General features: G+C 41.3%; 1 protein-coding gene across 1 annotated transcript in view; it reads right to left on the reverse strand.

The window, feature by feature from the left end:
* Positions 1-97: 97 nt before the first annotated feature.
* Positions 98-22709, reverse strand: part of Oct-TyrR (Octopamine-Tyramine receptor) — a 43388-nt gene continuing 20776 nt past the window's right edge. The window contains exon 3 of the mRNA XM_034317607.2: positions 98-4278. Coding sequence (XP_034173498.1) covers positions 3053-4261 — 1209 coding nt within the window. The 5' untranslated portion in view covers positions 4262-4278 and the 3' untranslated portion in view covers positions 98-3052. The remainder of the gene's footprint in view (positions 4279-22709) is intronic.

Below are 22709 nucleotides of genomic sequence, written 5' to 3' on the forward strand. Positions count from 1 at the left end.
TTAAAATTTGTTCACGATTTTTGTCTCGATTATTCGCCGATTAATCGTAAGCTTTCAGACCCACATTTTGTCGAACGTTGAAACGCGAGGAACGTTATTTCTTTTTTTTTTTTACTTTTCAAGTAGAATGACTGCATTCTGTGCACGATTCGTGTCGGTCTAACTGAGTGTCGATGAAACGAACACTGGAGGCGACTTAAAATGTAATTTTATACAGAGACATGCACACGTTCGCATGTCGAGGATCTTTCTCCCTTTGTGTACGTGTAGCTGTGTGTTCGTGTTTACAGATTCGTCGTATTCTCTTTGTTATTTAAATATTCACAACCATAATGCTTGCGATTTGATAACGAACGGGGTAGGTAGCGTACGTTTAAGAATACGCCTCTCGCTCGTTACCGTTGCTAGAACGAAACTAACAAAACGAATTGCTCCTAGGAAAATGAACGTTCTCTCGAGGAATCTTTGAACTCGACCGCCCTATAATTTCCACGGAAAATTAAGGGACAATCAACGTGGTTGTCGATTGATCTGAAGGATCCATTAACGACTAATCGCGCGAATGGAAGAGTCGGATTGAAGTCTAATGAATCGAGCTAAATTATCGCGCGAAAACAGCGAAATACTGTTCGTTCAAAGAGGTCGATTTCGACGTTCAAAATTGGGTCGATTCAATTACAGGGATTATCGATTCCGAGTTTCTATTATTTATATAAACGCGTTAGAAATTAAGCAAAATTATTGCGCGAAATTAGTGAAACGCGGATAGTTCAGTTGCAATTTGTATATTTAAAATCCGGGTTGATTTGGTTACAGGATAAATCGTATCCAGTTCTGCGAAAGCAGAATTTCATATTTTATAATACTAATTGTATAAAATTAACGAATCGTTGGTACCTTTCTGACGATACAGACGGAAGCATTAGAGATAATTTTATTGCGTGAAATTAACAGAGTGCTGATATTTCGGAAACGTTGATTCTCAAAGAGAGAACCTTGACTCGATTGCCCAAGGGATTCCCACCGATTTCCAATTCGTTATCTCTGCGGCCATGAAATCAAGGCATTTAACTGGCACTCCGACCTGAAGGTTCTTTGAAGGAAGAAAGGAAGGTTGAACATCAAGGAAACTGACGGTCGACATCAAACAAAACGTTCTTTCACGAACGCTACTCGAGAGAACGATCATTGGCTATCCCGAAGGAGGGTAACCGTTCTCTATTGTTCCACGAGAAAATCCCCGCTCGTTTCCTGTCATTAAGAGAGCAGAAAACGTCTTCCATCCACCTATGTCACGGTCTTAAATAGCTGCGATACAAGTACGGGTGCGCATACCATCTAAAGGATACGGTAATCTATCATCTAAAACGTCTTAACAGGAGTCTTGGTCGATTTTCGTAGAAAATTCCTATCCGTAAACGTGTGAATTGCTCTGCTTTCATTTAAATTGCCGGCCAGAAGAATCGTGTTGCCCTTTCGGCCGATCGTTCCATCATTCATCCATTTCTTTTTTTTTTTTTTTACCCCCTTTCCCATGAAATATCGAGCTCTTTCGATTCCTTGCGAACCGGAAAGCGATTCACTGTATTCGCAAGTTTCCGGTTCACGACGATATAATGGAGGAGGGAAAAAAGCCTGGAACGAGGAAACTCGAAAGTATTTCCACCGATCAAATATCACCGAGGTGATATTTGAATTCTCCTTTCGACGCGAGAACACTATTTCCACGAACGTTCTTTGGAAAATGGAACGATCGACTCGATGCCAAACCCCGAACAACTTTTCCAATATGATATATACACCACCCGTCAAAAGTATGGGATCATCTCACCAATAAAATTCAAATTCTATTCACGACCTCTTGAGCCGCGAAACATTTTAATGCACGAATAGGCAAATCAGAAAGATTAATTACAAAATAAAAAATATATGAAACAATAACGTGCCATTATAATTCTATCCATGTCCTTAAACTTGCAAATAAGAAATTGAACATATTTTTTATAACTTACGTTATGGAAAAAATAATTCTGAATAAAATGGTCCCTGCTTTTGACCGGCACTGTACACCACGTCTAAGCCTCTCGTTTCGAATTCAAGGCATCGAAGATCGTTTCTCCTTTCATTACGCACGATCGAATTCTAGAAGACCTAAGGATTACGTTTTCACGCGAGAGTACGTCGTGATCTTAAAAGTTGCATTTCGATAGCAGTGGATTTGATGCCGCGACAGCGGAAAATCAGAACTCTCGTCAGATATCGCGTGAAAGCGTAGTCTAAGAGGTAACCGGTGTTAATCGTCGATGGAAAGAAAGGTAGACCCGTGTTTCTCGTGACCGAGAGAATTGAGAAGACGGGGGGAACGATCCGAACGGCGAACGTCGACAATCTAACCTGGTGACTTCGTTTCGTTTCTCAAGATCCCTTATCCGCGTCCTTGTTTCCTTCGCTAACCCAGGCCACGATTAATGGGGCAACTTTAAACGGAACGACCTTCGCCGTTGTACACGCGCCCTGCGAGAACTCTAGCGCGAAATTAGACTATCGTGTTCACTGTGTTTCACAGCACTTAATCTCTAACCACGATTTCGATACTCGTAGCCAGCCTCGTATTCGTTATCCTTCCGGAAAAGGTTACATGGGGATTAACCGTTCGAAATTACACGCACGCACACTTCATACACACTTCCGATTGATCATCATCCCCTATCGTCGTCGTTGATATTATATTTACAGAATTCTCGACCGAGCATGGGACACACTCGGCGAAGCTCGTTCGATTAAAGTTTCTTTAATATCCTCCAGCTCTAGTCGTTTCATTTTTTTACAAACTCGAGATCCATCCGGTGTCCTGGGATCGAGACGATCCTCGAAATTAGTACGACTTCCGTGTGTTATCATCGAAAACATTCGAACACCCTTCCTCGAGCAATTCCGATCGAACCGAATAACCATCTCGACGCCTCACGGCGAATGGAAACGGAAAGGAGAAACCGAGGAGCAGCGTTTCCCACGAATTCGGAATGATATCAGCCACCCGGCTTCCTTATTTTCAACGTATACGCAGCAACCTTCTGAAAGCCCTCCTGTAGTCGAGATTGAAGATCGTGTAGATGAGCGGGTTCAAGGCGCTGTTCACGTAACCGAGCCACGTGATGAAGTAGACCATTCGATCGGAGGGGCAACAGGCTGGACAGAACGGCACGATTACGTACATGAGGAAAAAGGGTAGCCAACAAACGACGAACACGCCCATGATCACTCCGAGTGTCCTCGCGGCGCGTCTCTCCTTCGACAAAGAGATCCTTTGTCGTTCCTCGATGAACTGGTAGACGGTTGTGGTGGTGGCTGCGGTTCCTCGACCGCTCGCGGCACGTCTCGAGGAGGTGGTAACCGTGGCACCACCTCCTATCGTTACCTCGGTCGGTTCGTCGTCGATCAACGAGGGTTTCGCGTGCGATCGCGGCGTCGATCTTTCGTTATGATTCGTCTCGGAACTTACGGATTCCTCGGCGTCGTCCACCTCGCGATGCCTGGTAGATTGGACCGTGTTCAGTCCGCTCTGTCTGGCACGTTCGCGAAGTCTTCTTCTGGTAGCCAAGAATATCTCTAGGTACACCAGACTCATCAATAGCAACGGTATGAAGAAAGATCCTAACGAGGAATAAATAACATAGCCTTGCCTTCTGGTCAACTGGCAAGGTGTTCCCGGTTCCAATTCCTCCGGCCAATCGTTCCAACCGGCCAAAGGTGGCGAACTGATCGCTCCAGACAGTATCCAGACTCCAGCTATCGTCGCCAAGACCCTCTTCAACGTGCGTTTCTGAGCGTAATTGATCGGATCGGTGATCGCCCAATAACGATCCAAAGCGATCGCGCAGAGATTCAAGATGCTGGCAGTGCAACAGAGCACGTCGCAGGTCAACCAGAGTTTGCAGAGATGTATACCGAAGATCCATTTGCCCAGAAGTAAATAAGCGACGTTGAACGGCATCACCAAAATGGCAACCGCCAAATCGGCCACGGCCAACGACACGATAAAGAAGTTCTGCACGATCCGCAGCGGTCTGTAGGTGAACACGCTCAGGATCACCAACGCGTTACCCAACACCGTGGCCAGGACGAGGAAACCGAGTGTCAGAGATGCTGCCGCGGCTTCCCAGACCGGCAAGTTTGAACCTGTTTCCTCTTCCGGTGGACCGCAGCCTGTTACCTCGTAGTCCTCGGTCATCGTGCCGCCCGATTCGCTGCCCGAATTCATGTTGTCCAGGCTGGACCCTGAAACAATAGCAGCTCGTTAGCGAAGGGATCTTGAATCGATCTGATTAATCGAACGTCGATTAATTTCACGTAAACCGGTCACCGCTAACGCGCTTAGTTTTCCTTAGGGAAAAAGGGGATGTAGAGGAAGGAATCGGTACTCTATTCAACACTCCAGAGTTACCGTGTACCAAAACTCGATTTAGTATTCCGTAATGCCAACTAAAGTTTGGAAAATACTCGTAGTTAAAAAAAAAAAAAAATAACTCGAAACGAGAAGTGGTTGATTGCGAAAAAGATCGAAATTCAGTGTCGAGTTTTAAAACGATCGTTTGATTCGAGAGACTGCATATAGAATAAGGGGGAAAAGTCAGCGACGAATTTAAGTACCACGTAAATCCCGGCAGCATGTTCCGCTTTTACCGAGTCCCTCTTCATCCTCATCCACTTGTTTTATCCCTCGACGCGATGCAGGATTTTACACGCGATGGGTCAAAGCTATTTGACGCGGTACCAAGATAATCCTTGATCAACGATATCAGAACGCGGCTGATAACACCCGTAAATCTCTAACTCGCTCCTACATCCTAGTCAATTTTCTGTTATCGCCCTGCGTTACGTTTAAAAGGTTTTCCTTTTTCCTTTTTTAAACTGTTCCATTTAACCGGATGAAATGTTTCTTCAATTTTTTTCAAGTTACAATACAGTGTACACTATAAATAAAGTTTTCAAACATAATTCTATTAATAATGTTGCGTGTTCCAGGAAATATAGGTCGTCAAAGTGTTAACTACAGCCGGACATTAGTCTCCGTGCTCATTCCATAATGAACGACTATAATCAACGTTAGCAGCGAAAGGATTAAAGAAGACAAACGTTCGTTAACGGTAGGAATAATCCTAGCCGGAGAAGTGATTAACTCGGAAAACCAAACAGCAAGACCGCAAAATAACGCGAACAGAAGAAGAGAAAACGGGAATTTAACCCGTAGAATTGTTCTCAGTGGATGCGCTGTTGGAATAATCAGATTTAATTCAAAAACAAAAGGATTGAAAAGGGACGATTGCAGGTACGGTGTTTAAGGGCTGAGGATTAAACGGCAGTCGGCCTTGTTTCAACGTACGGCTATTTCCTGCGACTTCGCCGTTACAACGAGCTTTCCACGAAATTCCCAACCACCATATCGAGACACTTGGTCTCTCTGTTTATAGGACGGAAATTCCGTGGCAATTCGACGGGACTACCGCCCGATAAACTATTTCTATACCGCTTTACACGCCTTTACCTTACTATGCAATCTCTGGTCGCGCGATATTTGACCGCGGGTCATTATAAATTTAAATTAACAACGCGGAACGATAGGAATTTTTGAATAAAATGCTCGACCACCTCGTGCTGACTCGTTGCTCCGTGTTCTTCCGTGAGAGAAAAAGAGGAAATTAAAAAAGGAATTCTTGAGCGAATAACGTGCCACTAGGCGCGTTGCTGTTCCAGGGAATCGAATTGAAACGGAAACGGCTTTCGTGTTTTAAGCAATCTTGCTACGTATCAGAATATAATTCCTTGGAAAAGCTGTTGATCGATGTGAAATTTTTATTTCCTTTGTTTGCCGGCTGATTTTTCTGCTGTTAGCAATCTTGCCCGTCTGGAAACCTAGTTCCATGGAAAACTGATGGATAACGTTAAAATTCTCCAAGTAATTTTCTTCGAACTTAAATATTTACTAATTGCATTCTGCTATCGTATATTTTAAATCCTGATCTGTTTCGTGATACCAGCGAATCTTTGTTAATAATGATCTAAATGGGAACGCGGGGATGTGGTCATCCATTTGTTCAAACTAGGAAAATTCGTTCCGACATTAAGATCGAGGATACGATATTACGGAAAACGTTAATGGTTCTGTTACAATTTGATCGATATTTAAGGCGGAGATTTATTTTGTACCCATCTTGTTTCCTCGTTAAAATACACTTATGATCATAATAAATAAAATAAAAAATATTAAATGGAAACGCGTATTGTTCGATATAGAATATCTGAAATTTTCATCAATATTTGTATGTCCTGAATAAATTTCACCTGGTGGTTATGTAACGCGTTTGCGATCATTATCAGATTAAAAATGAACATGTAACCAATTGTACGTTTTAATCATTAGCAAATTCATGCATACGTGAAAATCGTAGGTGTGAAACTTTGATACCTCGAGTATTTTTCGATTTTACCTATTCATGGAATTTTCTTTTGATTTATAACAGTATTACAAAGTGCCTTATGTTTCCCTAAGCATTTCTATTACGTTCCTATGTAGTACCCCTCTTCAATTTATGGTAGAGTGCAATACAAGCTTTGTAACACGGTACTTGTGAATAAAACATTTTTATTTCTTACGTTATTTCCCCGAGAAACACATCATACACGCTATTATCAGAAGTACCGTGAAGTTCACATTTCTCTAAGTGTTCCTGTTACCATTCTGCATAGAATTTTCATTCGATGTATAATAAAATCGTTGTAACATACAGACATTGTAACGCTTTGCTAGCGAATAAAATATCTTTTATTTCTTACGATGCCTTGTGAATTCTACCCTTTTCCCTCGCTTGTAGAAACAAGCGTGAAAGAAACACAGTTATTCCATCCGTGTTTCGCCGATAGAAAAGCAGACAGTGTTGGAGGAAAGCGAACGCGGGTAGAGCATCGTTCGTACGGAAGCGCGAACTAGCATGGATAAAGAAATTCGTTTTTCTCGCTCCTCCCGGCACCATCCGTGGAGTTCGAACGGATAAGAGAAAACGGATAGAACGGGAAACGTCGTTCTTGTTTCCCGGAATCAATGATCCAGGGGAAAAAGCGACGCTTCGCAGAGGGAACGTACAAGGAATTCAAATTCAACGAGCTCTTTATCCCAAAATCGTTTGCTCCTCGAGTACGAGACGAAGGAAAGGAGGATGGGCGAATACGGTACCATTATCGAGGCGAACTCGTACTCGAACGGTAAGGTACAAGTTTGCGTTTGAGGATCTCCGAGCTGTGGCACACCATTAGCGAACTTCTCCCTTCCCGATTCGTCCGGAAATGTCAATCGATTCAAGACGCTCGATTGACCTTTCACTTTCATGATGAATGTAAGAGAAGATTGCCATCTTTCATACACCAACCAGGTTCATACATCTCGAATATCGTCGTTTAAATAACTACGAGAATCTAGAACGGATCTGTACATCGTACAACCTGGTCCATTCCATCGATATTCTATTTAATAAAAAGGTTTCACTATCCTAGCTGTACATTTGTACCATCCCTTGATAAAAGCTGTTCGACTGTCCTCTGAAACATACTCAGGGAAAAAGGTATCGAAAACCGTGCACTTTGCGTCGTTAACGCTTCGAAATCGTCTTCCAATCCCATTCACGTTCGTTTAGAAAAAGCTAGCCAAAGGTACGGTGGCGTTTTTCCCAGCAAGAAATGAACCTCGAGGAAGTCCAAGTGCCGTGCAAACAAGACGGCGCGCCGTTTCGTTGTCCTCGTAATTTTTAATACCTTCCGCCCGCCTCTTCTGTCCTACCCTCGTTTTTCGACGAGTAAGATCGATTTTCCCGGAGACTAGACTTGCCTCGTCGAAGGACGGGAGTCGACTCCGTCGAACCGTTTTCCCGATCTGGTCGTCGGAGCTTGGACTCGCGTCTAATGGGATTGATTTAATTACATTTTCTTTTTTTTTTTCAGAAATGGAATCGATTTGATTAATCCCGCCAGGGATAAAATCAAATTTCCATATCGAACAGACGGATATCGACTGACTCGAGATTCTTATTTTTATTTTATTTAAACTTCCCTCGTTTATGGAAATGAAAGTTGGATAAAATGTTCCACCCTCGGATGTCGTAAAGGAGAGCTTTATTCTATAACGTTGGCAAACTTCCACAATGGGCTAGGTTAAACGCATTAACGAGATGTTGGTGGAAGTAATTAACCCTTTGCCTAGGGTAGAACTAGACGCATAGCTGTTCCTTTATACACTAATAACTCTAATTAGTCTGTACAGTGCTACACGCTTCCCGCAATTACAGATTATACCCTGAACGCTAGTTGCGTTAATTCGCTGCGGCTAAGATTGAAAGATGATATCGTGGAAATTGTTCTCACAAATATTCGCATTGTATATCGTGTACACGGTGCGATTGTTGCAATGCTCATCCCTATCCTGGAGCAACGATGCGACTGATAGACTGATCAGACTTCGAACAGTGAGCAAACAATCGTTCCTGGTACGAGGGTGTGCAACGGATGGCACGAGAAGAAAAGGGGAAATAGAGAACTAAACGGAAAAATAAAACGATGAAGAGAATAGGGGAGGAAAAAGTGCACGACAGCACGTGAGATCAGGGACGTGGAAGAATCCGGGAGTAGAAAGGATTGAGCGAGAAGATCGGTGAGACACTGCGACTCGCAGCGAATACTAAGCATCCGTGAGCGTATCTCGTGCGAGTAACAATTGCTCGGCGATAAATCGCACGGAAACTCGTAGTCCCGTGAAAAACCAACGATCCACCGTGAATGCAACCTTTATCCACAATGCACTTTCACACGCGTAACAATTTATTTCTGTTGCACCCATCGCGCTCGGTACCATAGATTGCCAAGAGTTATCGGAAAGTGCAACCCGAATGCGCACGGACGTCTGGAAAATTGGTGAGCGTGTAACAATTCGTTGGTGATAAATCGTACTTAGTCAAGAGTTCTCTCGTTATCTAAGCACGCACGATCACGGAACAACTACCACCCCCTAAGTGCTTCGACCAAGAATCACTGTTTCGTGGATTAATTCTGGTACCGGAAAGTTCCGACAACTAGTTTCATTATGTCGCGTTTATTCTGACAGTGCGATCGTATCCTGAATAAGATATTTCCTGCTGCGTTCCTTGTCCCGTCAACCCCAGAATTTAGGGAACCCTTCCTAGATCAGGGATGGGTTGCTTCTATAGTCTTACGAGCTAATAACGCTCTTAGATCAGTTCTACGACACGATAACACCCTATATTCAGCAATATACTCCCCTGAACTTTTCCCTAATTCCAAGGTTGCTATTTTGCCTTTACCAAGGAAAGTGGAACGGTCGAAAACTCGTAATGCGAATAAAATGAGTTTTCAATTTAAGAAACTTGGAGAATATAATTAGAGCATTTCAGAAGTAACCGGAGTAGTTAGACGACTATTAAGAGTAGCCTCATGTTCCCTGTCTAATCGAACCGTTCAGCTGATAACGCGATTTCAGATCTGCCACCCACTCGGGGCAAACAGGTGGCGGGGTAACGTTACACAGCGAAGCAACGCGGTGGATATCGACAGCAAGAGACGTATCAACAATTTAAATCGAGTTACGATGACGATGGTCGACCACCTAGCCAGCGATGCTGCCGGCGAAGCAAATTCATTATCTCCGGTGGATGGTGTTTCAGGCAGCCACGGGGAGGGGGACGGAAAGCGGTCTTGCGAAGCAGCCTTTAAACAGGAAATTGGATTTCTCGTTCGCGGCGATTGGAAATGCAAAGAAACGTCTAATAAGCGGCGGGAAATTAAGCCCGGGGAATTAAGAGAAAATTTACTAAGCTTTGACTTGGTGCCGATTGAAATTTACTCCTCTCATTTTTCTTCCATCGATTTATATCCGACGATGGTTGATTAAAATTTCCTTTGATCGATCGACGGTATTTGCAACGATGTACCATTCGGTAAAGCGAACCTTCATCAAGATCCCCTATTTACATTTCCTTTTTATAATTTATATAGGATGAAAATTGAAAAGTCAAGAACATTTTATATTTCTTTTCTTTTTGGAACACCCTGTATGCAATATTGTAGAGACGGCGAAGAAAGTCCCTGGGGATCAAGCTGAAGCCAGTGTTCTATCCGGCACTGCTCACCGACCACGAATATTGAATAAGGTAAAAAGGGCATAAAGTTGTAGAGTTCATCATAAAAAGTTGTTGTTCTATTTTACACGAAAGCGTACCTAAGAATGTTATAGCATAACAGTATAAAAATATAACAATGTTCGATCCTCCAGTGATTCTCAACAAGCCATAGCTATTTTTGAACATCAAATAAAAAATGAATAAATTGGCTTTTAGTAAAGACGAATATACGTTAATTGCAACGTGAATATTTAACTGTACGCTGCACGAAAATGTGGGACGTAATTTTTGCCACGAATTAAAAGAACTTATGAAGTTCAGTAGCTCGAGTATTATGAGCGCGATGGGGTTACGTTCGTAGACCATTTACGCAGCTCCATGCATAATCATTTGCCTAGAGAAATTATTGCCTTTTATGGCGGTAATAACGTTAAATTATTTAGAAGCGCGAAAACATTGACTAAAGCTATAATGGAGAGTACTACCTCTCTCTCTTTCATTCTAAAGCCTCAGCCTTTCGTTCTATCCTCTCTTTTCCGTCAAAGAGGAGTAAGCCTCAAGCGCATTTTCGTAAGGCGCTTGTTCCTTTCCTCCATTACGGGAAATAGTTTAAGTTTCTTTCGAGAATGGGGTGCTGAAAAGGAACAAGCACTCGTACCTTTTGATAATTTCCTCCTTGCCACTGTAACGGGTAGAAAGATCAGCCGTGACTGGCTTCAGTAAAAATGATTTTTCAGAACATTAAATTATCCTGAAAGTCAACATTCATTTAAAGAAGATTAATAAGCCATTGAACATTTGATATCTTCCAATGGAGGAGCTGTAAATTGGTTGATCTATGGTCTGTTACAGCGAAAAATCAGTCATTGTCTATTAAGATTATCGATGATACCTTAACGTAGTTATTTTCTTCGGACCTTAAGCTTTAAATTCATATACCATACGTGCTATTTCGCGATACTTTTCTGTCATGAATTCACTCCGCAGACTTTCCATGTTCCGAAATCAACTATTTGGCACGCCACGACCTAGTAATGCCGGTTGCCGGTGACACGTACGAAATTTTACAAGAACTGCAAGTGTTCCAAAGTAAGCCTTCAATAATCGAGTCAGGTTAAACGCGACGAAACGTGGTTCACAGTTGTTACGAATTGACAATGTTTAAACGTTGTTTCAGTCAATGTGTGCATGTTTGTTCCACGTGCGGCTTTGAATTAAAGGACGCTCGCATGCTACGCGGGCGTTACTTGTTTACCAATTGGGTAAATGGGATTTCGAATATGGTAATTGAAGCGTTAATAGATATCTGATTATCAGGCATGATACCGTTGGGAATTTCCCGTGCGTATGATTGCGTTTAATTTCTGATTCCTTGATAATTAACTATGCGATATCTGTTTGAACTTGTTTCACGCGGATCAGTTTGATCTACTCCGAGTTCGAAAGATCCTTCTAACTAATGATAAAGATCGTAAGGTTAATGAATTTTAAAAGACACCTCTAAAACTCGCAAGCTTTCTTCGTGCCAATTATTGGGCTTACCCATTGTTTTCTAGCAAAATCGATACTCTCTTATTTTGGCACGAAACAGCAACGAACGCGTTTCGGGTGATGAATGGGAAGCTAAATTTTCCAGAATCCGAGGGACCATGTTTCACTCGGACAATAAGACCTTTAAATCTTGACAGATCCTATCGTTGTCTGTTTGTCCTAGTCCAGACGAGAAACAAGTCGTAAGATAATTATCAGTCCGCCTTTAATCTACTTAATTAGATCGTTAGGTGTTGATCTCGCGAGTGAACGAAGTTGTAGGAAAATTAATTTTATTCTACAAGACAAATGAATTCTTCTAAGATTTCATAAGTTATTGCTCCTTTGAGAATCTTTCACTGCTTGATATTTGAGAATGGGAGTTGGTTATTTGAGATAAGAAGTCGGCATGGAAGAGGAAATGAGGAAATCGTCGGGGGAAAGTTTTAGTCGTCAAAACTCTCGTTTTAATTCCGGAATAATTGCACTTTCCGGCGTGTATTTCGCCCCGAGTCTTTGGCAGAAGGATGCGTAAGACTGTTTGCCAGGTGCTGTGCACTGTATTGAAATTGCATTGTGCTCGTGGTCCTTGATATTAATCCCCGGGGAATCCGTGAGTTTCGCAGCCGAGGGAGAAGCAATTATATTCGCGTGGCAGTTAACGCGACGGTGAAAGGAAACGGGGATATTAAGAGATGAAAAGTTCGTGGCAGAAGCGAAAGAGGAAAATTCTTCGGAGTGCTGCTGCTTGATCGAGATTGATCGGAAAAAGCGTCTGAAAGACGGAAGCTACTTCGGTTGAGTACGTTTCGCGTTCTCGTCTGTTACCTTTAGAACATGTCCTTCTTGATATTCTCGAGTCGACGCCGGGAAAATCAGTTTCGATCGAGAATTTTCACGGTTAAAACACGATGACGGCTCCTCGACGTCTGCTCGACGCGTGAAGAGAATAACAATGCGCGACTCCTCTTTTCCGCGGTTTTCAAAACTTCCTCGACACAACCTTTTTTTCACCGCGAAAGCTGTTTTAATCCAGTGAAACCCGTGTTCAATCCGTTTTTCAACGCTGTGGACGTGGATACGTAGGTCGAAGCAACGCGATTATTGATTTCACGGCTGCAGTATAGATACAATTTTTTTGAATTGCATCCACGGACTTTCGGTCTCTGATTGATAAAAGCTGACGAGAAGCACCATGTCAAATTTGCAAACTTTTAATTTGTTATTTCAACTTTTTCGATTCAGGATTTTGTACGTTAAAAAGGATTCTTTTGTTCAAATGAAATAGAGAAACATCCAATATTCTTTTCACACTGTTTCCACTTGGAACTATGTATACAATATTAAAGTGACCCAATTTACTTTCTCCTATTCAACAGCACTTCGTCGAAAGTATTTAACAATAAAAGCCTACAATCAGAGCGGCGGTGAAAAATAAATGAAATTTTCGTTGCTCCTCGGTGAGAAACGATCGCTCACGGCGAAGTTTTCCTAGCAGACAGGATTCCCTTTTCACGGTGTAGAACGAAGAATGGCGTAATTGGTCGGAAACTTGACGCGTATCTGACGTTTCTGTTCAAGCTGGCTTCTTTCACCCTCGCCACCCTACCCCCTAACCCTTCGTTACTTTATTCCCGCGGGTTGTCTGGTCCTCGAATCGCGACGCGTTCGTGCAAAACGTTTCAGACACCGACGTTTCCTCTTCCGTTGTTCTCTTTCCGTTGACTCTCATTAATTAACATTCTACCACCGTCGCGAACGAAAAATCTTGACGAGCCACGGTGAAATTTCCGAAATAGAACCACCATTCGCTCGACGTTTACTGCAAATCTTTCTGTCTCCTCTCTTTTTCTCTTTTCCCTCCTGTCGGTTCGTTCGATCGCGGGAAACGAGGACTTTTAAACGGAACACGGAATCCCTGCTTTAAATGCCACGCTTGTTTTCGTGAAAACCGACTACCCTCTGGAATATGCAAGCAGGTATTGGGACGATTTCGGCCGTCTCGGTTACCATGAGTTTACAATCGGTAAAAAAATTCTTGCCAACCGGTGGAATAATTAATGATCGACTTCAATTACTCGCTCTCCTTACAAGTGATACAGTATCCATCATTCAAGTTTGAACACTGTGTATGTATTAGGTTTGATTTAGAACTTGATCCAAAATTTAACATATCGACTGCCACGGGTAATATTTGGAACGATACCGAATCAATACTATCAATTCCAACCCGTAAATTATGGTACTGTGTCGAATAGACGTGTAGGTATCAAATAGAGTCGATATCCCTTTGATACCCATTTGTTATTTGAAATAATAACAGACATTAATATTTTGTTGAAATTTGAACCAATTTCAAATTAATAACAATAATTTGGTATTTGTATTGAACAGTGATACCAAGTATATTAAGTTTCTATAAATATTAAATTTTAATTAATAAACAAAATTTTCAAATAAAAGAGGAACACTTTTGCCTATTTAACGCTTAGGCAAATTCCCCCAGTTTTGATAGTTCTATCTATTCGAGGTAGGAAGGAAATCCTTAGGAGGATCTTCTTTCTTCACCAACGATTCCCAAAGGATCAACGCGAAGAAACGAACAAAATCCGACCTAGCCAATTCTAGCAGTTCGTTCTCCTTGCAAATTCGAGCCACGAAAATAGGATCCTCTATCTTCTTTTTCCTATTTTCGGCAAAAAGGGAATTGTAACAATCGGCCGCGCGGAGAGAAGTCTGGATAAAAATTAAGGGCAATTTATCCGGGATTTTTGCACGGTTCCGCTAAATTGACCCGTGTGTGAAACGCATAAATAATGAAAGCGCGCAGCTGGAGAGAGAGAGAAAGGGAATGGAAACGATCCGTTGCCGAGTAAATTCGTTGTACGTGATTCATGATGGTTAGAGATCATGATCAGAGATAATCGCAAACACACTGGAAAATAGCGATTCTCTAACACGGAATAGAGGATTAACGAAACATGCTCGATCCAATTTCGCATTGTTTTTGAACGATTTATGATAAACGATTGCGAGTGTAACTAGTTCTGCAAACGATAAAATTAGACTGCAAATATCGTATGAACCGAAAGTCTAAATATTCGAACGCAGGGTGAATTATAAAAACAGAATAATTCGAACAGAAATTATTCTCTTCCCAAACCATCGTCATGCCAATTAGCTAAACAACTGAATTACCAATAACCAATCTGCTCGCAAAATAAAATCTCGTAACAAAAATAAACGCATCTGTTACCAAACGTTACGCGAACAAGTTATACATTTATACAGCCGTAACAAAACCTGATCGCACCGCTAACGATAAAAAAATAACTGGAAAATTCACGGACGTGAAAACACCGCTCACCGATTCGCTTTCACGGTTTACAAATTTATGATATTGTTGTAAAAAAGGAAAAGGCAAAATGTTTACCATACAAGCCTGTATTTAAACAATTGTAAAGGCAAATGAAAGCGTTACTCGTTCACGCGATGGAAATGAAATTCATTCGAGGGCACTTTACGCTCGCGGTTCGCAACTATTTACGAATTACGTACGAACCAATGCCAATTAAACATTGCGGCGGGCAACGCGTTGCTCGAGTTGATTTATCGTCCGGGAACACGTTATGAATCAATCACAACGGTTTGCAGGATCGGTTCGAACCTTGGCATCCTACGAATCGGTTTCCCCTAACAAGTTGCACCCTCGTAACACGTTCGAATCACGAACTCCGGTTACCAAGCTGCCAGCCTTTACAACAACCCTCCCACGTACATATATATTTACCAGTGACTCGGTAAAATAAAAGTCTCGTTGTTGTATTAAATGATTTATATATTAATATTTCCATAACGCCCACCTTTACAGCTGTTTTTGTTAGAAAAAAACTTGCCCATCTGTCTTCGAAACGCCCACGAGACCTCATTTATCATGTATTCTCAGCAGTAATATCATGAAATATTATTATCAGTATAAATATAATACGAAATACTTATAAAACCGCCGATAAATTCAACCTACCAGCCTCGCAACTGAAATAGTTACTCGGTGCATGGAATGTTACTCTGTTTCCAGTTTCCATCCGCGGCTAAACTTTACATTCCTTGGCGCATAGGTGTGGTTTGTAAAAAATTACATGAAAATCCTTGCGGTACGGTAGAATGTGCGTCGGAGAAAATAAGATTTCCAGTATTTATGCGCTAGGAATTAGAGGATAACATCAGGACGATAGCGCGATGGATATGTGAGTCTGTTTCCCAAGCCCAGGAAATTTGTTAAAAGTACGATAAATCACGCAGCCGGCAAGTCGTGCAAGAACTTTCCTAACTTTTCGCGGACACTATAAACCCCGGGCAAGACGGCCACAATTTCCCGAGACACAGATGTTCGAACGTCCGCCGGTGAATCCGTGTTTTCCGACGAAAAATGTACCTTCCCATTTTCTCCGCGCGTTTTCCCCTGTTCCGTGTTTTTCCTAACGTTGCATCGATTCAACGAGAGAACAAGGGCAATAGATTTCCGTCGGTTTTTCAAGGGAGAGAGGAACGAGATGATGAACGAGCAGGCAGGAGGACAAAGTGACGACACCGGGATTCAGGACAGATTGGAGGCAGAGAAAAATAGCGGGAAAAGTAACGAAATTTTTCAAGGGTCCGGAACTGAGGGAAACGATAGGGTCCGTGGTCAGGTCGATTGTCCTGGGGGTCACCTGTGACCGACGCCAGAAAAACACGTCGAATGGCACTGTCAAATGTGTAATTGAAAGTTTAAGTTAAGAAAAAGTATTGATTAATAATTATGCCAATAGTCTACTTTCGGCTTTTCAAATTTAAGTAAAATTGAACTAAATTTTGAATAATTTACCGATGACACTTGCATCTTTGTAATTACAGGACCTGTAATTTTATTAGTAACATAATAAAGAACATTCATTTGCTCATTAGCATTCAGTTATTTAATGAAAATGTCGATCGTTAGCGACCCCGGTGACATTCGACGGGTTAACCGTGCAAATTTGCACAATGTTGCAGAGTGTAGCTTTAACAAAGCTTCACGAGAGCGTGAGATAAGTCTGCATAATCAATGCATTCCATTTCACATGGCCTGGCGTGATATGGCATAGCATGGCGTGACACGAGCAAGTATGTTTCTGCATTCATGCACTTTTGAACGTAATCCATCCCCCCCTTTTCCACGATCCCGAGGGTCGCGCAATACTTCCATCGCGAGGGCCAGAAATTTTCAAGGACTTCTTCAAACTTTTCGAATCCCGGCCAGTTCCTCTCCCGGCAATGAAACCCGTATTAAAAGCTAATTATTCCTCAAGGAATCTTAATGTTACTCTTTTGAAAAATATTTTCTTGGTGGTTAAAACGCAAAAGATTTTGAATATCACGAAAATTGCATTAGAAATTCAAAACAGCAAACTGAGGATTTAATTAGAAAATTAATCTATAATTTAGCTTCCAGTTGAACAGCCAAAGTGTTAACGAAGACGTAAGTTAAAGCTAACAAATTTTCAGGTGGCAGCATTGTTGATTAATTGCAACGTTCGCGAATGCAACGGGGAATCTTAAATCAAACACCTTAAATAACAGCGGACACCGCATTTCAATGCGACTTAACTGTGAAGATTGTTTAAATTAAGAAGCACTGTCATCGATTAAACTCGGGCAGAATTTAATTATTCAAAAGCATTCGAGTTCCAGAAAAAACTGCTCCAGAATATTAGTTGGTTATTAAAACAAGCTCCTCTGTTATTTTTCGCTTACCTCCCGAGCTCGTTTCCCATTCAACATATGACAACTGCTCGTGAAAACGAACTGATATTTGATGACAAACTAAAAAGATCGCGTCACTAAATGTCGTCAAAATTGACCAAGACTATTCAATAGAATTTCAGATAGCATTTACATGATCTATCGCAGCTGTTTGCACGGTCATGTGAAAAACCGTGCTCGACTCGGCCGGTTTGCTAATTATCGCGTAATCTCATCCAGGCTGTGCTCGCGTGCACAAGCGAATACGGTTTAATGAGTCCCCAAGGAAGCCTGAAAAGAATCAAGGACGATCGTTTCGATCGTACTGACAACGTTTCCTTTTCCCTCTTTATTTTCTCCGCTGGAAAAACGAGAAAATCGTCTGTCCACTGATTTCTCTTCCTGTCTTTTCTCTCGCAGTTTTTACAAGAATTTATACAGCCACTTCTTGTAGCATTTCGATTTAAAGAAGAAGACATTGTGAGGGATCGATAAGGAGGAGGAGAAACTGAAGAAATAACGCTGAGAGGGGAGAATTTTGTATTACTGCGATTCGATTGCGACTTCATCGAGCAAGAAGTTCAAGCTTTCACGAGATACCGATTCAAAGAGCTCGAACGGTCCCCGTTTATTCCCAGGGAAAAGTTTTCGCAAATCTCTCGAGACGATCGTGACCAAAAGACTTCCTTCCTTTATCCAAGATCTTTTCTTACACACGCAGCTCGGTCCCGGTATATTTCCTTATCGGAAATGTACAGGTACTTCCGAACAACTTTACAAATTACCGGCTCGCTTTCTGACGATCCACGATTTCATTGTACCGCGTTTTCCTCGCTATTGATCAACCAACTTTTCAGGTACCAAGTAATAAATTCCGATTGAAACGATAAGGACCCGTTGAAAAGTCAGCCATTGATGGCATTTAAAAAAAAGAGTGCAGCTGCATTTTTTAAACGCATCGTTGCACTTACGAAAAATCTGAGATTACAGATTTTCTTCTTTTGAAACTTTCCTCTATCTCAAGCCAAACTTGAGTTATAAACCGTTCCAATTGACTGATTTATCCTACATAGCTTGAAGAATATCGTAGCGAAGGGGTTGCAGAGAACCAAAAGAGCGGAAATGAAAAGAATACGAAAATTTATCGCCACGATAAATATTCGGCTCTCGTACGGTCACGATTTTCTTGTTCGAAAACAAAAGCAATGAAAAGAGTCGTACAAGACAGGGACGTGTTTGTACAGTGTTCACGGTCAGAAAGAGGCACGTTTTATGAATTTTTCTGTGGAACGACTTTTATGAAACATTCACGTTCGAAGGATGCGGGGTGAATATTACCGTAATCTTTTTCTTTTCTTCCCTTTTCTTTTCTTACGTCCCTTGAAGAGTTCGAGTTTGCTCTCCTTTTGAAATTACGCAAAACCGGAAAAGTCACCGGTTCTTACATATTATTCTTCGCATTACCTCGGCCGTAAAAACACTTTCTAGAGGTGCACGCGAATTGTGTTTCCCGGCGACAGCGAAATGTCGAGCCAACCTACGGAAGCGACAATTTTTTACGACATGTCGAGGAAAAGTGGCTTCGAGCCGCGTGCATTTTCGAGGGAAAAACGTGGCTAACCGCGATCGCGACCGAGTTACCAGACTGCATTTATGATGAGAAAGCACTTTGATATAACACCCGTTTCGACAGCGAACCCGTGTCTCTTTTTATTCTTTCTATTTTGATAAATTGAAGTTCTTTGTTTTATTCGTTGTTCAGTTTTTGCTTGCGGTCCTACAAAATGTTGAAAAAAAAAAGAAAAAAGAACAAAGGAGGTAATACTTGGTAAACTGACAAGTGAAAAATGGTTGAAAAAAGAGGCTCTTCCTCGAAATGTAACATATTTGTTCGAAAGAAAATCCGTTTAATTTTCTATACCAAAATTTCATTAAAGAATTGAGTTTAACTTAAATTAATTATTCGGTGATGTAATGCAATTTAATTAACGCTAATTACCGTGCAGATAATGCAATATAATTGGAACGAAGAGATTGAATGAACGTTGCTGACCTACTATTAAATCGTAATGTATCAGCAAACTCGCTTTCGTGTTCAAATATTTTTGTTAGAACTTTTTAATAAAGAGTTTCCGCGCCTATACCTATATCACATCTTTTCCTTATTCCCACTCGTCGAATATAACGGCGAACTTTGATCATTTAACTCCGGAACATTCTGTATTATCGTATTATTACCTACGTATTTGCGAAAAGTATTTCACATATTCTCTCCATTCGTTCCTACATACATTTCACATCTTGGTATTGTAAAATTGGAAAACTTTGCCTGTCCACCGTTTCCTGAATATTTTTAATTATTTTTCGTTCCCAATTTCGAGATTACACGAAAACACCAAAGAATTATCTTCATTTAATTATTAGACAGGATGTAACAAAGTATCTACCGCAAAATACCCACCGCGGGCTGGGAAAAAGATCCACAGATAATGGAGCTTTGTAAATTACAACGCGCTGTCTTATGAAACGGCGTTTCCACGGGGGTAGATGTTTCTTCGCGTTGTTTCCACCATGGGGATTTTTTGCCCCGAGAGAAAAAAGATCAGGATAAAAACGAGGGCGAATGTTGGTTATGACCCCGGGTGGAAGCGTGGCAAGGGAAGAATGATACGTCCTTCGAGAATGAAAACGAATTTCTTCGGCGACGAGTCAATTTAATAAGCGGATTGATACGACACAGTCGATCTTATGAAAAAATAATATCGCTTAAAGGGGGTGTATCGGGAGAAAAGAAATCTGGAACGAATGAACCGAAGGGTTATTCGTTCCAACGAATCGTTCCAGCAGCATCATCCTCGATCCTAAATACATATTTTCTTTAAAAATTCAATTTATCCCGGCTCGAACGAAAGGAATATTAAATCGGATAAGCGAGGCTCACGAGAAAATGAAAAGTCGACGAATCAAAAGTGAAAGTACGTATCGGGGCGAGAATTAGAATGCAAGCCGGGACAAAAATGGGACAAGGCTTTAGGGTGCGGGTCGGGTACGTCCTCCACAGGCATCTATATAGAATATAGAAAGACCGCGAGACTTTCTCGCCCTCTCGAACAGACAAAGGTATTGGAAAAGAGATAGAAGAAGAGAGAAGAGAAAAAGGTAAATGCATTGACTCGATGATGGTTTCCTTATTGCTTTTAGCGTGGAAGCTTGCTGCAAAAGACCATAAAGATCGAAACGATTCCTTCGTAGGTGTGAATAGAAAGAAATTATCTTGTAACGTTTCCATTAAACCGTACGAGTCTTAAGTTAGCTACTTTTTTTATTATCCTATCAGAATGCAAAGTTTTCGAAATATCCTGGTTGCATTAAATCATAAAATTGAAGAGAAATGAAACGAAGCTTAATATTTCCAAAATGACTAAGCAAACAATGACTAAAAACAATATCGCCCATTGGCAAACATTTAATTTCCAAAATGTTGTAATTTTTTTATTATACATAAAAATACAAATGATTGAAAATTGGATATTCGTTAATGGACAGTGCTAAGCTGCATTATTTGTTCGAACAAAGTGCCAGCCATTTTATATCGAGAATATTGATGAAACCTTTATGTAGTTATGTTCGTTAAGCTTTAAGCTACCCATTGATATACTACAATTCCAATTGTGCGATACTTTTATGTGATGAAATCGTGGCAGACTTTCCATCTTTGAAAATCATACACTTGATATGCAACAAGCAGGGATAAAAATTCAAAGTTCCTCAACAATGATAGGCAATCGTATGGAACAACACTTTTCCCATCTATTTGTCCTCGGTACGCCGTAATTTAACCAGTAAGTCCTGGGTACATCAGTTCCTGACCCGAATTCCCTATTCTCAGGACTAATTCATACGGTTCCCATTAGTCACGGTCGCGGCGAACCATTTCGCAAATCGCCATTGTTTCCGCTGTCGTTGTCCCGACGTTTATTACTCGGGAATAGTACGTATCGAACTCGTATCGAAGCTTATAAACGTTTTACGGACGACGATCTTTATGGTGGACAATCGACGGAGCCATCGAAGGGGATCGATAAACATAAGTCGAGCCCGTTAATAAAGTAACACTAAACCTTGCTTCGAGCCGGGTACAGGCAACCGTTCGGCCAGAGTTTGGGTTCGTCTTTGTCGTCGAGGCAATCGATAGAGCTTAATTGACTCGAACATGAGAGAGAGAATTCGTACGTTCGACGTTACATCGACTTCATCGCCGATTGAACCAGGTCACGGTTTCGGTGGTAACCGAAATTTTCGAGCACCGACCGACGAACGTTAAGAGAGAAACTCGATCGAACTGTTCCAATACCAGATCTGGTCTTTTGTATAAAAATGAAACAAAATTTAAAAAAAAAAAAATCAATTTCCACGAAGAACTTTATAAATCTTGAAGAATATCGACAGAGTTTTATAATTTAATCTCCTCGCTTACTACCTGGGGCAATTAATATTATACATTCCACAGTTAATTTGAAACTTTCAATTTTCTACCTTGTATCCTGGGGAAAGTGCTGGACAGCTATTTCATAGACCAGTATGTTTCTAAAGAAAAAAATTCTCGTTATCGAACGAGTATCCTTAAAAAGTCTAAGTACCGTTGAAAATTACGCAACAACGGAAACGTGGATAAACAAGGGAAAGAGAGAGGTAGTAGAAGAAAAGTGTTACGTAAAGCAGGGATAGACAATTGACTGCACAATGGGTCGGATAAAGGGGTTACCGGTGACAAGTGTTTCACGATTAAAATCATCGAATATGCAGCGGTCCATTATACACGCTCAAAGTGACGAATTAAACCTCCAATTACGGCATCGATTAATGACCGTCGCTGCGGTTCAAACAACGAGGGAATTTTTCAAACCGGACGGCACGCAACAAACGATTCTTTTTGCAGGGAAAACGTAACCAGTTATTCCGCTGCAACGAATTGAGATAATTCCCGACGATTAATCGTTTCGTTTACAGAATATAAAAAAAAAAGAGGAGGTGGGAGGAAAAACTTTGAACGAGAAAATTGAACAGAGAACGAACTCGGTGCCTTTTGTGTTATCGATGAATTCATTCTCTGGCCCAGAATGAAAAGTATTTCAAGAAGTATCGTAGCGTGACGCAAACAATGCAGTCTAAGTATCCTGAATATTTTAATCGAATCAAGCGATTCGTTCGGATAATTCGTTTGCAATTAGCCAG

The sequence above is a fragment of the Osmia lignaria genome, chromosome 16 (assembly GCF_051020975.1).
Source record: "Osmia lignaria lignaria isolate PbOS001 chromosome 16, iyOsmLign1, whole genome shotgun sequence".
Classification (NCBI taxonomy): domain Eukaryota; kingdom Metazoa; phylum Arthropoda; class Insecta; order Hymenoptera; family Megachilidae; genus Osmia; species Osmia lignaria.